General features: G+C 36.4%; 2 protein-coding genes across 2 annotated transcripts in view; both read left to right on the top strand.

Moving 5' to 3' along the window:
- On the top strand, positions 1 to 12,788 carry LOC106075020 (uncharacterized). Its single transcript, XM_056016269.1, has 7 exons — positions 1 to 295; positions 1,021 to 1,164; positions 1,289 to 1,435; positions 2,040 to 3,019; positions 3,724 to 3,947; positions 9,614 to 9,780; positions 11,178 to 12,788. Exons 1-7 carry the CDS (start codon positions 1 to 3, stop codon positions 11,333 to 11,335), a joined length of 2,115 nt encoding a protein of 704 aa, XP_055872244.1. The 3' UTR covers positions 11,336 to 12,788.
- A 106-nt stretch (positions 12,789 to 12,894) lies between these two features.
- The window catches only part of LOC106075022 (uncharacterized), a 24,295-nt gene continuing 22,418 nt past the window's right edge, over positions 12,895 to 14,771 (top strand). The window contains exon 1 of the mRNA XM_056016289.1: positions 12,895 to 13,052. Coding sequence (XP_055872264.1) covers positions 12,968 to 13,052 — 85 coding nt within the window. The 5' untranslated portion in view covers positions 12,895 to 12,967. The remainder of the gene's footprint in view (positions 13,053 to 14,771) is intronic.

Below are 14,771 nucleotides of genomic sequence, written 5' to 3'. Positions count from 1 at the left end.
ATGGTGAGAACCTTTAAGTTTATTGATGAACACAAAAAACGGTGTTCATACAGCGCCATGGCAACAAGCACACACAGTAGTCACAGCTGTACATTTAAACATGTCATAACCAACACCAGTTTGGATTCACCTTTGATTAAAACAGATGACAGCCTTGCTCAAGACGTGCAGCGCGAAAGCGTGAATGGTCATTTGCTGGCACCAGAAGATGGTTTGGGAAACAAATCGACGGGCCTATCGAGGGCTCACAGTTTCCGTCCTGTGGATAAAGGATATGCTTGGATTATTCTCATTGGTGAGTGAATATAAGATACATAACAGAAGTGATTGAATATGGGAGGAGTATCTTTTCAATTGAAAGATATTCATGTGATTAGGCGTTATGTTGTGGAGCTATGACCCACCCATGAAGGGTCAAAAGAGAAGCTGTATTAGTAGTTGAAACTTCATCTCGGAGGAACGACGTGAACATAGCGCGTTTGTAGGTAACGAAAATATATGGTGAAAAAAAAACAACACATAGACACACACACACACACACACACACACACACAACAGCAACATAGATCTGTTAGATTCATTCCCTTGAATAGTGAGAACATCTTTATAAAATAAATGTTGTCAGAAGCACAATCATTGGAAAAGAAGGCATTGCAAATAATGGAAACGTGACGGAACTGCTTAGTCCAGAGTCCAGAGATCATATTATTTTCAAAGTTGTAAGCCTATTTCTTGGCAGGAAAGAAATGATATGAACCACTTGAAAGTTCAGATAGGCCTATAGTAAATAACAGCATCTAGCATACAAAAGTTTCCATCCCTTAGTCACACTTTGTGCAAAACAACTTCATTTCAAAATCAAGGGGAGGAAAAAGGGTGGGGGGGGGGGAGATTATGGTTCAAGTTGATTCAGAAATGGGATGCCTTATAGATCTAGTAAAGCTAACTGTGATTAAATCTTACTATATATTTGTGTAACGTTTTGCCTCGAGTGTATATTCAGTTATTGCCATCACGCAGCCACCTTCCTCTCTCTATTCAACTTGAACGGATACACCAAGTCTCTGGGTATTGTCTTCGTAGAGTACCAGTCTAAATTTGGAGCCAATGCTTCAGTCACGTCATTGATCCTGAGCCTGACGGAGATTGTTGGCAGCGTTGGAGGTTAGTTTAGTTAATCAGTTTAGTAAATAAGCATTAGAATATTATTGTAGAACAAGTTATTGCTTTCTATTTGAAATAGTGTTTTTTATTGGACTATAGGTCTATATATGTCTCTTCCCGTAAGGTTTCTTGGTCATGGGATTAATGATGAAATATATGTCTGCAAGGGCGGTAACTATGATAGGCGCTGGATTTTTCGTTGCAGGAGTTGCCGGAAATAGTTTATTTTCCGAAATTGAATACCTTAGTTTGACACAGGGCGTTTTCTTTGGTAAGGAGAATTTATTAATAATTTAATTTATAATAAATACTTTTTTAGAATATTAGAATTAAAAAAAAAACATTAAATGAGGATATTTTTGTTTAAAAATTTGTCTAAGTGTGTGACAAAGAATAGGCCCCAATTCCTGTATATATGTGCCTATAGGCTTATATAAAAGCCATTTTCTTAATCCGATGCATTGTCCTAATTACGACGCCAAACTTCTGTCTCTTTATAAAGTGATTTCAAAATCGCATAAAAAAAAAGTTAACTTCTTCATTGATATTTACTCTTCATCTCAAACACTTTTAATCAAGTTTTTGTTGAAATTGATGTATCTTGAACTAAAAACTAAAGAAAATTCACTAACCATAAGTTTCATGACTTTTAAAAACTTTTGAGAATGCAGTCTGCCTAATGGGACCTTCCTAATGGGAGATGCCTAATGCTGGATTCCTTCTACGATGTAGGACGCGTAATAAACCAATTAACCATCCCTAACTTTTTCCTAGCGCGGCGCATAGGCAACATTAGATTCTAGAAGAAAGATAAATAGAGCTAAAACAAAAGACACAAAAGGGTCATGTATAATTTGCATATCCGTCTATTGCAGGTCTCGCTGGGTGTATGATCTACGGACCAGTTCAGTACGTCCTGACTCAATATTTCATAGAAAGGCGTCCCTTAGCAACTGCCATAGCATCATGTGGAACTAGTCTCGGTGGAGTGGTCTTCCCCTTGCTCATCCGGAAATTATTTGACGAGTATTCATTCCAAGGCGGAATTCTTACAACTGGCGGCTTTCTTCTTCATTCCCTAGTCTTCGGCGCCCTGATGACGCCCATTGAGAACTATGACAATAGCGGTTGTCGTAAACAGCACACTTGCATATCTCAGCTGAACTGTTTGATGAGGAACACCAAAAAAAGTAAACTCCATCACGACATCACGAATGAAACTTCAAGCAACTTTCTTCAACAAATTTCAAAGGACAAATCGTTAAATATCTCTAGCAATTCTAATGACAGTTCTACAACAGAAAGACTATTGCATACAATCGATAGTACAGATACGGAAAGACAATCTTCCGATAATGGAAAGCATGAAGTTAGATGTAAAGAATTATCAACTGTTAACAAAAACAAAATTAATGAATTAACATCCAGAGAACTAAAACAAAACGAATCCCTTTGTAGATCTAGTAACACTAACTCAAGCAAAACACAGCGGCGAGAGATAAAAGAACTGACAAACAATGAAATCATGTCATATCCTGATCTGACCAACAGAGCTCATATATCAACCCAATCAGGAGACAGACAAGAATCAATTGACATCATGATAGTGAATGACCACAACGCTACGCACTTGGAAGAGTTTAAAAAGCCTCCAACAGTGGTGGACATACTTTGCAGCACATCCACTCTTCAAATTCACTTGGTTGGTCTCGCTGGTGATGCGATGTCTCAAGAAAATCTTCTTTCGGGGAACATTCTTACTCGCTTCAAGGCTTGGTGCGCCGGAAAAACATTATTGAATTCAGCCACCTTTTGGGCCTTGGCCTTCATGTTCTTTTGCAGTCTGTCGGGTCACGTGAGTATGTTTTAAAGATCATATGAAAAAACATTTAATTCGTTCTATAAAAATAGAGTATGTAAGTTGCCTGTGACATAGCTATTGTGAGTTATGTCTTTTTGACTGGTTTACCGCGCTATTAAAGAGACAACACTGACGATATTTAATGATATGGCTTAAAATAAAACAAGGGGTCATGGTGGCTGAGTGGTAAAACGCTTGGGGTCTTGTGTTTGAATCCTTGTGAAGACGGGGATTGGGAATTTCAAGATTTTTATGACGCTAATGAGTCCACCAACTCTAAAGGGTAACTGACATAATGGGGGGGGGGGGGGGGGATGAAGCGGGTTGGTCGTTGTGCTGGCCACATGATACACTCATTAACTATTAGCTACAGAAACAGATGGCCTTTACATCATTTGCCCCATAGATTGCAAGCTGTGAAAGAAATACATTATTTAAACAAACAAAAAAAACTCTTCTGCGGATCACTGGGGCATATTGTGGTTTAAGTTATACACTATCTCATTCCAATAAACGAACTATTTATAGTTTGGCTACTACAATATGAAAGTACCAGCACTCTACAATATAAGACTTATATTTATTTTTATTCAGGGTGAATGTGTATAGGCAAAAGTTTGTACATTTAACTTAAAAAATAAGTAAAGGTTCGCATTTAGAATTGTTGAATATGATGATATCGTTCTCTCTTTTTTCAGGCTATCCCTCAGATGTATATCCCTGCGCTGGCCGAAGAACGTGGTCTGACAGAGGTCGACGCGGCGCTGTTTCTCTCTATCATGAACATCCTGGACTTCGTCTCACGCCTGTTGGGGGGCGTTGTGGTCAACTTTGGCTGGTGTCGTCCAATTCGAGCTGGATTGCTGCCCATGATCATAGTGGGAATGGCGGGATACATGACGTCATTTTGTGAAGACTACCAGTAAAAAAATATTTTTTTTCTTAAACGGATGGAAAAAATGTATTTCCCGGTCTAACAAAAGTGTAAATAACTATTTTAATTTTTTTAAAACTCCTATTAAGAAACTCCAAAATGCATTTTGAGGCAAAGTAATTTAGACAGACAGAGGCATAGTTGGACTTGAAATGGTTCTCGATTCTCCCCCCCCCCCTATCTCCCCGTCCCCAAAGACTTCAAAGCTAATGTTGAAAAGGGACCCTAAAATTTGTAGGAAGGATTTAGGGAAAAAAAGACCTAAAAAGTTAACGTCTGAAAACAAATTAATTTTTAAAAAGGTAAATTGAATAAAGTCGGGACTAAATGTAAGTGATCACACCTAATGCCTAGTGATGGGAACTAAACTAAATTTTTTTAGTTAAACTAAAACTAAGTTTGAACTAAAAAAAAGTAATTAAACTTTTAGTTAATCACAAATTGAAAAAATTAGTTAAACTAAACTAAGAAACTTTAGTTAAACTTTTACTAACTATTTTGACCTTTTTTAAGGACAAATAGCCAAACATGAAAAATATAAAGCACAACCAATCTCTTTAGCAAAATGTAATAAATATTTATTTGTGCACATGATTTAAAGATTTAAATGTCTTTATGGGATAGATGTAGATCTTAATAGAATCACTAGAATGATACTATTATAGAAAGAAATTAGAAGTCATTGTCCGAGTTCGAATATAAGTTACCTTTAGAAGTAATGATAAAACTGCATGTTGACTCTAACTAACTCTAGATTCTAGAATATTCTGGATCTAATATCTTCCACAAACGAAATGATCAGAAATTTTGACAGAAATATAATCTGGATCTAGAATTTGAGTAGAATTAGATCTAGCTACTTAACTAGACCTAGATTGCCTAGATCAAATAATTAATATTTTAATCTAAAAATAATCAAAGAAATACTAGTTACTACTACTAGGCCTACTACTAGATCTAAAATCTAGATAGAGTCTAGTAGATATCTTAGTAACTAGATCTAGATCTAGAGATTTTAGATTATTATAATTATGATTATAACTAGATATGGGTATTTAGATCTATATACTCTAGTAGATAATAGTAGATCTAGATCTAATAGATCTAGATAGTAGATATAAGTAAGTATAATTATAATAGAAGTAGATGTAGATCTAGTCTAGATTTAGTATTAGATCTAGTATAGTAACGACTATTATTAGTATTATAGATCTATCATCTTATATAATCTTATCTTATATAATACAGACGTTACTTCAAAAAAGAAGATGATTACGTCCTACGCGTCATGCATTTAGTCATGCATATTAACCAATGACTTAAATTCTGCCAAGTCACTGGTTTTCCTGGCTAGCTCAGGCAACCCATTCCATGCTCTAATAGCACTAGGGAAGAAGGAGTATTTGTACAAATTTGTCCTAGCATATGGGACGAGGAATGTGCCTTTATCTTTGTGTCTTTCAGAGTATTTTATTAAATTTTGTTTTTGTATTTGAAGATTATGGTTCAGTGTTTTATGTATGATTGCTACTTTACTTTTGAGCCTTCTGTCCTGAAGGCTTTCTAAATTTAGTGATTTTACTAAAGGTGTTACTCTAGTCAAATGTGAATATTCGTTTGTTATGAATCTCACTGCTCTATTTTGTGTCTGTTCCAGTTTCTTAATGTTTTCTTGAGTTGAGGGGTCCCAAACGGAGGATGCATATTCTATTATTGGCCTAACCAAGGTTAAGTAACATTTTAGTTTTATGTTCTTATTTGATTTATAGAAATTTCTTTTAATAAATCCTAATGCTTTGTTTGATTTTTTTGTAGTTTCATCAATATGTGGATTCCATGATAGTTTTTCATTTATTATAACACCTAGGTATTTTGCGTTTTTAGTCTGTGATACTGGTTTGCCATGAATAAGATAAGTGGAATTAATTTGTTTTAGTTTTTTTGTTACTCTTAACAACTGACATTTTTCTGGGTGGAAAGACATGCTCCAATTTGATTCCCATTTCTGTAATTCATCTAATTCTCTTTGTAAAATATCTGTGTCTTGTGTTGTTTTTATTGTTCTATATATTATGCAATCGTCTGCAAATAATCTGACTTTTGTTCCTGAACTAATGCAATTTGGTAAATCATTTATGTAAATTAAAAATAGTAGTGGACCCAAGACTGTACCTTGAGGTACACCTGAGTTTACTGTTATCGGTGTTGATTTAGAGCCATTTATTATTACAGTTTGTTCTCTCCCTATCAGAAAGTCTTTAATCCACTGATGCAGTGGACCATTAATGCCGAAATATTTTAATTTTTTAAGCAAACTATGGTGGTGAACTTTGTCAAAAGCCTTAGAAAAATCTAGTAAGATAGCATCTATTTGTTCACTATTATCTAAACCTTTTGAAAAATCATCAATTAGTCCTATTAGTTGTGTTTCACATGATCTATATTTCCTAAAGCCATGTTGGTATGGTGTGAGGACATTATGTTTGTCTAAGTGGTTTATGATGTTGCTACATATTATGTGTTCTAGGATTTTACATGTGATGCTGGTAAGTGATACTGGTCTGTAGTTCCCTGGGTCAGATTTTTCTCCTTTTTTAAAGGGGGGTGACATTAGCTTCTTTCCAGTCCTTTGGTACTCTGCCCTGGTTAAGTGAAGCCTGAAAGAGTATTTTGAACACTGGGGCTAGCTCATTACTTAGTTCTTTGAGTAATCTAGCTGGAATACCATCAGGTCCAGAAGCTTTATTTGGTTTGGTGTTGGCTAATAGTTTTTGAATTCCATTTTCTTGTACTACTATATCTTCTATGTTGTCTACTTGGTTCAAATTCAGTAATATGTCTTTGTCTCCTGGGGCTGAGAATGCTGATGCAAAGTATTTGTTTAGAATGTTTGCTTTAGTTTCATTATCATTATGTATTATGTTATGTTCATCTTTTAATGGCGCTACGCCTGTTGTTTCCATTTTCTTAGACTTAATGTATGACCATAGGTTTTTGTTGTTATCTTTAGATATTACATTGTTTATGTATTCACTCTGCAGCTGTCTGCTTACTTTTTGGGTTAAGTGTTTAATTTTTATATACTTTTTGTAAACTCTTTCTGCATTAGTTTCTTTAAATTTTCTATAGAGGTTTTCCTTCTGTTTACAAAGCTTCTTTAGTCTATTATTAAACCAGCATTTATTTATTATATTACCTCTATCTATGCATCTTAGGTCTTAGTATAATAAGTAATCTAAATATATCTAGATCTAATCTAGACTCTAATTCTAGAATAGTAGAATCTCTAAACTAATAGATCTAGTCTAATAAAGTAAAGTCTACTAAAGTAATATAGATTTCAATTAATAGATTTATATTATTGACTTATAATTTTAAATTTACATCTAGATCTAAGACTAAGTCGACTAAGACTTACTTAAAACTAAGAGACTAAAATAATTAAATATAGACTATTATGACTATAGATCTAATAGTAGTAATAGACTAATAATAATAGATTAGACGCCACTAGACTGTAACTCTAGACATCTAGTAAAAAGTTTTAAAATAAAAAGAGTCGACATTTCCATAATACAGGAACACACTGGTGTTTAATAAAAAGCAGCAAAATGTAGATCTATAGAAGCAAGGAATTAATTAGGATTTATCAAGCAGCGAAACTTGCTAGAAATATAATGAACACGTTTATTTTTTCTCGCCTTTCAAATAGTCTACCTCGAATTGGCGGGAATAGCGACCGGGTAAAGGTCAAAAGGCTTTCTACTGACCTGTGCACCCTCTAGTTTATTCTCCTCTCTATTATCCATTATATATATTCTCCAAATTTTACATAGATCTAAATATTTATTGGTATGTATGTTAAAAAAGTTTGTAAAATTTGTAATTAAACTTTTTAGTTTGTAACTAAAAAAAAATAATTAAACTAGGATTTTAACTAAACTTTTTTTTTTTAATTAAACTTTGGCCTTAACTAATTTTTTTTAGTTAAACTAAAAGTTAGCAACTTTTTAGTTAACTTTTGCCCATCACTACTAATGCCCCTAGCTTGAATAGGGCCCCACGCTTACTCAAAATACGTTTATTAATTGTACATGTCTTATATATAACATGTTTTTTTTTAAATATTTTAAACAAGACCTTTCATTCCCCTTCGCGCAGCCCCGTTTCTGATTGTATGATGATTGAATAAAAAAAAAAACACAATCGAGCTACCAGGAAGTATATAGAAGAGAAAGTCAACGACGCGAAATCCGTTTCGAATAGGGCCCCACAATACTTAAGTCCGGCCCTGCTATTTAGTGTTTGTAAAATGTTTGTTTGTAAAATGTTTTACATGTTTCGGGTGTTTCTTCAGAGTTGACGATAGTTTACTTTCTAGTCCAAACCTCCCGCAGGACGATGGGGAATGGGGGCGGGCAGGGTTTGACAGTCCAGCGCGCAGCCATCCGTAGCGACTTGTGCCCCCTTCTTGTTATTTCGTGAGGTGACTATCCTTAGAAATAAAAAAGTGATCTTTCCTTTACTTCTTGTTTCTCGTCCAAACTCTTGAAGGAAGAAGAGAATTATATATACAGCTATGTTTTAAATATGAACACCAAGAGGTGATTAACACAGACCCTACGAGAAGCTGCTCAGGCAGAAGCATTGATTCTTGTTAAATTATTCGGTCTAGAGTCTAGAACTAAGCAAGACAAAACATTACAATTATTATCCCCAATGTTAAATGGCTGAACTCCAAAACGGAGTGATGGGGCTGCGTGTCAATGTGTTATGGGTCAGGTCTAATTTCAACCTGCTTTCTTTCTATGTGTGCTCCCATATTTTTTTTTTAGATGTTTTGTGTTAATATCCTAACCACTGGAAGTCTGGAATATCCCATATTATCATCTTTGACTGCAAAGTAGTCGGCCTAGTCACCTGAACTGTCCAACATAATGAGAACGCAGAAGAAAAAAAAATTTAAAACAAAAAAAAAAAAACTAATCTAAGGGAGAACTCCACACTTATAACTCAAGATTGTAGTTGTTACCCTGTTTCAATATCAAACACAATAATTAATTACCAATAATTAATTGACTAACTGTTTACGTTTTAAAATGATTGATATTTTTTTTAGGTATAATAAATAAATGTATAAAGTTTCAACTTCATCTGAGAAATGGATGTGGGAGAAGAAACGTGCTTAAACTTTTTACCAAATAGAAAAACGGACAGACAGACGACAGACAGACAGGAGTGAATTGATATAAGTTTTGTAAGGAACAAAATTGAGTTTATAAGTCTTGAGGCTCAATCAGAAACAAGGGGCACCAATAGCCCGCTTAACATAAGCGCTTTCATTGACATTCTCTGTTGTCACGGCTCTTCTGGAAGATATAGATATGTGTACAATAGAAGACACTTATATAGATATGTGTACAATAGAAAACACTTTATCCATGCTTTATCATTGTGACATCCATACGAAACGCTAGACTTTGGTTTAAAACAAAAATAGTGAAGAAGAACATGAATACATATGCAAGGCTGCCAATGCAATACAGTTTTACGAATTGACAGTGTTTTTCTTAAAAAGTCAAACCATTTGCATACTCTATACAAATTGTTGGAATATTCTTCATTGCTGGAACAATCATTTTCTTTGTTTTCAGAAGTCTATTGGCGATAGTGGTTGCCTACGGTCTAGGAGTTGGGGTTCACTTCGCTCTGCAGACATTGATAGTCATTGACGTCTTGGGTGTTGACAACTTGCGTGTTGCTATCGGGTTCTTTTACCTAATGATGGGCATAGGAGCAACTATTTCATACCCTATTTGTGGTAAGCTAGTTTCACATAGGAGCAACTATTTCATACCCTATTTGTGGTAAGCTAGTTTCACATAGGAGCAACTATTTCATACCCTATTTGTGGTAAGCTAGTTTCACATAGAAGCAACTATTTCATACCCTATTTGTGGTAAGCTAGTTTCACATAGGAGCAACTATTTCATACCCTATTTGTGGTAAGCTAGTTTCACATAGGGGCAACTATTTCATACCCTATTCGTGGTAAGCTAGTTTCACATAGGAGCAACTATTTCATACCCTATTTGTGGTAAGCTAGTTTCACATAGGAGCAACTATTTCATACCCTATTTGTGGTAAGCTAGTTTCACATAGGAGCAACTATTTCATACCCTATTCGTGGTAAGCTAGTTTCACATAAGGGCAACTATTTCATACCCTATTCGTGGTAAGCTAGTTTCACATAGGGGCAACTATTTCATACACTATTCGTGGTAAGCTAGTTTCACATAGGAGCAACTATTTCATACCCTATTTGTGGTAAGCTAGTTTCACATAGGAGCAACTATTTCATACCCTATTTGTGGTAAGCGTTTCGGATGTTTGAAGATAATTACATCCTAGCCCAAACCTCCCGCAGGGTTGCCGCGGGGATTGTGGCAGGCAGGGCTCGAACCCAGGACCACTTTTTATTTAAAAAAAATGTTTGTAAAATGTTTTGGATGTTTGAGTTAAAGATAATCTACGTGCTAGTCTAAACTTCCGGCAGGACGACGGGGGATGGCAGGGTATGAACCCGGGACCATTGAGACGACCGAAAGACAGTCCAGCGCCAATAACGATATTGATACATGATAAACTCATTTGACGTTATTTAGTATTATTAATTAATCAGTGACAATCAGAAAGAGGTTCTCAATGCTCTACAATGCTGACAGCTTGGATGGTGTGTAAGACACAATTTGTTGATCAAAACTATCCTTCAAGGAACCGTTGAGCACACTAGCGGATCCAGAACTTTGGAGTGGGGGGGGGTTCGATTTTTTTCCAAACCCTAACCCTAACGCCCAGTAAACCCTAACCCTATGCATAAACGTGCGTACAGCACACACACACACACACACACACACACATACACATACATACATACATACATACATACATACATACATACATACATACATACATACATACATACATACATACATACATACATACATACATACATACATACATACATACATACATACATACATATATAGGCTATATATCATTTCTCAACCTCCGGCGAAAAACAAAACAACTGGGGCAGCGCTATAAGGTTCTCTTGTGGGGTTCGGGGCGTAAAATAAAAAAAATAAGTTGCAATAGCCTAAATATATATTTATGAATCCTTTTCTATCAATTTTGAGCTGTTGTTTTTTTCAACAGGCGCCCTGAGAGTTCTAACCGGAACTTATTCAGCCACTTACTACTTTTTGGCCACAATGAATATGGTAGCCGCTTTCATATTGGGTGTGGTGGTTCCTTTATGTCAACGATTGGACATGAGGCGAGGCGTCTTAGATAAACCAAGAGAGACAAATTAGCACTATCTAAATTAAAAGATCTTGATCTTGACTGAAATGAATCAAAACTTCAAACTGTTAGATTGATTATATAACACTTTCGCAGCGCCACTTTAAAACGGGCTTTGCACAGATTTAGTGATAAATGGATTAGCGCATTAGACCAAGACCATTCATTAAAGAAGGCATCAACACTGACCTGCAACGTCACAACCTGAGGGCAGTTAAGAACATTAGCTCATTGCCACGTCGTACAGACTTAAAAAGACCCCTGGCAGACAACGTCTTTGTCTGTAATCATTCTTAATCTTCGGAATCGAAGACAGTACCGTATATGTGAATCAATATAATATACTGATTAACATCAATTAGCGTCAGAAAACTTCAGCATCCCGAAGTTAATCTCCAGAAAGTTAGGGTTAGTGGGAGGTACACTCGACAGAGGATTCCTAATCAGGGCTGAATCATAACACTGAATCACCAGGTTGTTTGCTGATCTGGCTGCACACATAGACGGATCTTGAAACAAATATAATGTTTAAAAAAATGATAGCTGCTCTGTGAGGCTTATGTTAAATATTAACAAATCCAATGTTAATCCAGTATACAGTCATCCATGAATTATGAAGTCTAGGTTTTCAGTTTACACATTTTGTAACGTCATTGATTTCTATCTCTGTGTCTCGCTTCAGTGCAGATCTGTTATAGAAGTTTTAGTTCTTGCAAATCTCCTACCGTTGTAATCTTTATATTTTTCTCTCCCCTCCCCCCTCACTCCTCCCATTCATTCTAGGTCCTACCTAGAGTATATGGACAATCTTAACAAAGGATAGATACACCAGGGCCTTTAAAGGTGGGCAATGTATTGGTCTGGGTCAGCCTCTTACGTTGTTTTGTTGTTGTTGTTGCTAATTCGTGGTTTTTGAGGATTGAAGTCCCTGGTTTAACGTGGATACTCGCATTAACCGAGGAAAGTATCGGCGATGGTCGTTGGCTAGCTGGATAATATCCTCGTCAACCCTTGGCCTAGTGACGTGAGCTAACAAGGGCCGCATTGTCTTGGAGACTTTTTTTCTAAATTTCATAAAATGTGTTATGTATCTACGAATCAAAGGTTTTCAGAATAGCAGCAAAGAGTTGACATGTCAGGCGTGTCAAAACTAGAGATCGCACAGTCTCATTATGACAGTAAAAAAAAAAAGTGGATGAATAAGATTACTTCTTGGGTTAACTTGTTTTTTTAGAGGGACTGCCATGTGTTGTTGTTTTTTTTTTGTTTTTTTTTATTTCTTTGCTTTTACTTTTTATTATTTTTTTTTTGTTTTGTTATGCACGCAATCCTCAGTATAAAAAGAAGTAGATCGTAAATAACATTTTTATAATAAATCTGAATGGAGAATTAAGCTCCCGCGACTACTATCAGGTTTACAAAATAGCGAAGTCTTGAGAATTAAGTTTTACGTGTGCTGAAGTGTTCAAAAAGTAAAGACAACAAAAATCATTATTTTGCACCAAAAGTGTAAGTTAATTACGTGCTTTAACGATCGTGACTTAATTAAACTTGACACAGTTGGTTAATTGATGTGTGTTAGTGTTTGTGTAGATAGATATATGTGATTCTGTTCAGTTCTTTTTAGAGATCAGGTCAACACAATGGCTGGAGTTGTTCGCCTGTCTCTTTATTTCTTATTGTTGATTTATGTGGTCACTGCTCAGAGAGAGACAACCACGAAGGGAAGTAAGTAAACTTACATTTACATCAATGTCAAGTCTGATTCTTTTGACCTTTTCTAAATCTATATTCAACAACTCTTAAAGTGCAGTCGATTAAATTATTGGAATTGCAAAGGGAATATAGATTTTGCTAATAAATAATCAGAAGCGCTATTGCAGTCTGTTCCAAGAAAAAGTTGCGTGATAGGCACTCTATTTTAGAGTGTTGTAGATATCTTCACAGGGATTAGTATCTATTCCGGATTTAGGGGAAAGCTGTCGGGGGGCCATCGCTACAGGGACCTTACATAAGAGAGAAATAAAAAAAATATGCACATTTTGAGGGGTTGTGACAAGTCAAAAACTCGCTGTCAGAGTCACTCAAATTTATCACAGCATTAATTATTATTTTTCATTATTTATTTATTATATTTCAATTATTTCCCCGTCCTAACCCCAATTTCTTCACCCGCACCACCCTTTCATCTCCAGGCTAGACTTAGTTGACCACATTGGAGATAGCTAAAGCGCGCCCTTTAATTTATCTGCCCTTGATCGGGAAAGGTAAACACACAATCTCTTTTGTCTTATCCGCCGGATGTCTGACTGACGGTCGCGGTTGACACCACCTTGGTTTGAACGCAAGCTAATCCTTCTCCCCCCCCCCTTCTCTCACGTCTCTCTTTGATCTAAGAGATTACCCTGGTCAACACACCGCGTGATATTCCAAGGTGCGGCTCCCACCTCGAGTCAAATCCACCCACGTGTAAGATAAATCTTAGCCTAGGACATTTCCTGTGTCCGCCCACATTCTCCAGGCCTGTATATAAGTAGATTCAAATCAAGCCAGACCCTTTCACTCCTCTATCGCTGTCGATCGAGTCTGGACTATATCATTTATTCTCCCTCCTAGAGGAATACCTGGTGCCTCCCTCAGGTGTCTGCCTATTTAGATGCTTAGTGCTATTCAGCACTGTATTTATTTGCTATTTGCTATTCAGTGTCTACTCGACGCCACTCAACTATTGCCTATTTATCTATTGGATTAATCGCCTATTTATTCATTGGATCAACGATCTATTTACCTGCAGTTGTGCTTAGTGCTATTCAGCGCTGCACTTCCCTATTTATTCATTGGATCAACGATCTATTTACCTGCATCTGTGCTGAGTGCTATTCAGCACTGCACTTGCCTACTGAGATCTACTCAACTCTACCACTTGGCGCTATCGGCATTGCCCGCCTATTCGACAGCCCACCTGTCAAGCTATTAGGTGCGACGTCCCTATAGATTCAGATCTTTGTGAGACGTCATAGCTACGCCAACCCTCTGCAACTCACTGGACTTATCCTGTCAATTACGCTGCCCACGGCAGATCAGCTCTGCCCGCAGTAACCTTGTGCCCACGGTAGCCGGCCACCCGCCATACTGTACCCACTACAGATATTAGATTTTGGGGATTGAGACTCCACAAGAACTATATCACCGGCGTCCCTCTATCCGCTAGAGCGCCACCTCCAGCTGCAGAACCTCAAGCCAGGACACAGCCAGCTGCGACATCAACAGGAATACCAGCTAAGTCAGAGGACAAAGTGACATACTCTCTTATTAGGTGCAAGAGTGATGATTAAACATAGAATGTACTAGAGATAGATGCAAACCCTCCCCCTTTTTATCCTTATATGTATATTTATGTAAATAAATATTCTTTATTTTAACTTTTGTATCTATCTTTCATTGCTT

Source organism: Biomphalaria glabrata, chromosome 17 (genome assembly GCF_947242115.1).
Source record: "Biomphalaria glabrata chromosome 17, xgBioGlab47.1, whole genome shotgun sequence".
Lineage (NCBI taxonomy): Eukaryota > Metazoa > Mollusca > Gastropoda > Planorbidae > Biomphalaria > Biomphalaria glabrata.
The sequence above is the reverse complement of the archived record's forward strand: the minus strand, read 5'-3'. Positions and strand labels throughout refer to the sequence as shown.

What these genes read in the sequence shown, in the direction of transcription:
- LOC106075020 (XM_056016269.1), top strand. Translation starts at nt 1, where the DNA reads ATGGTGAGAACCTTTAAGTTTATTGATGAACACAAAAAACGGTGTTCA. An exon ending in GACACAGGGCGTTTTCTTTG is followed by an intron (nt 1,436 to 2,039) that starts GTAAGGAGAATT and finishes CGTCTATTGCAG; the next exon opens with GTCTCGCTGGGTGTATGATC. An exon ending in TATTTCATACCCTATTTGTG is followed by an intron (nt 9,781 to 11,177) that starts GTAAGCTAGTTT and finishes TTTTTTCAACAG; the next exon opens with GCGCCCTGAGAGTTCTAACC.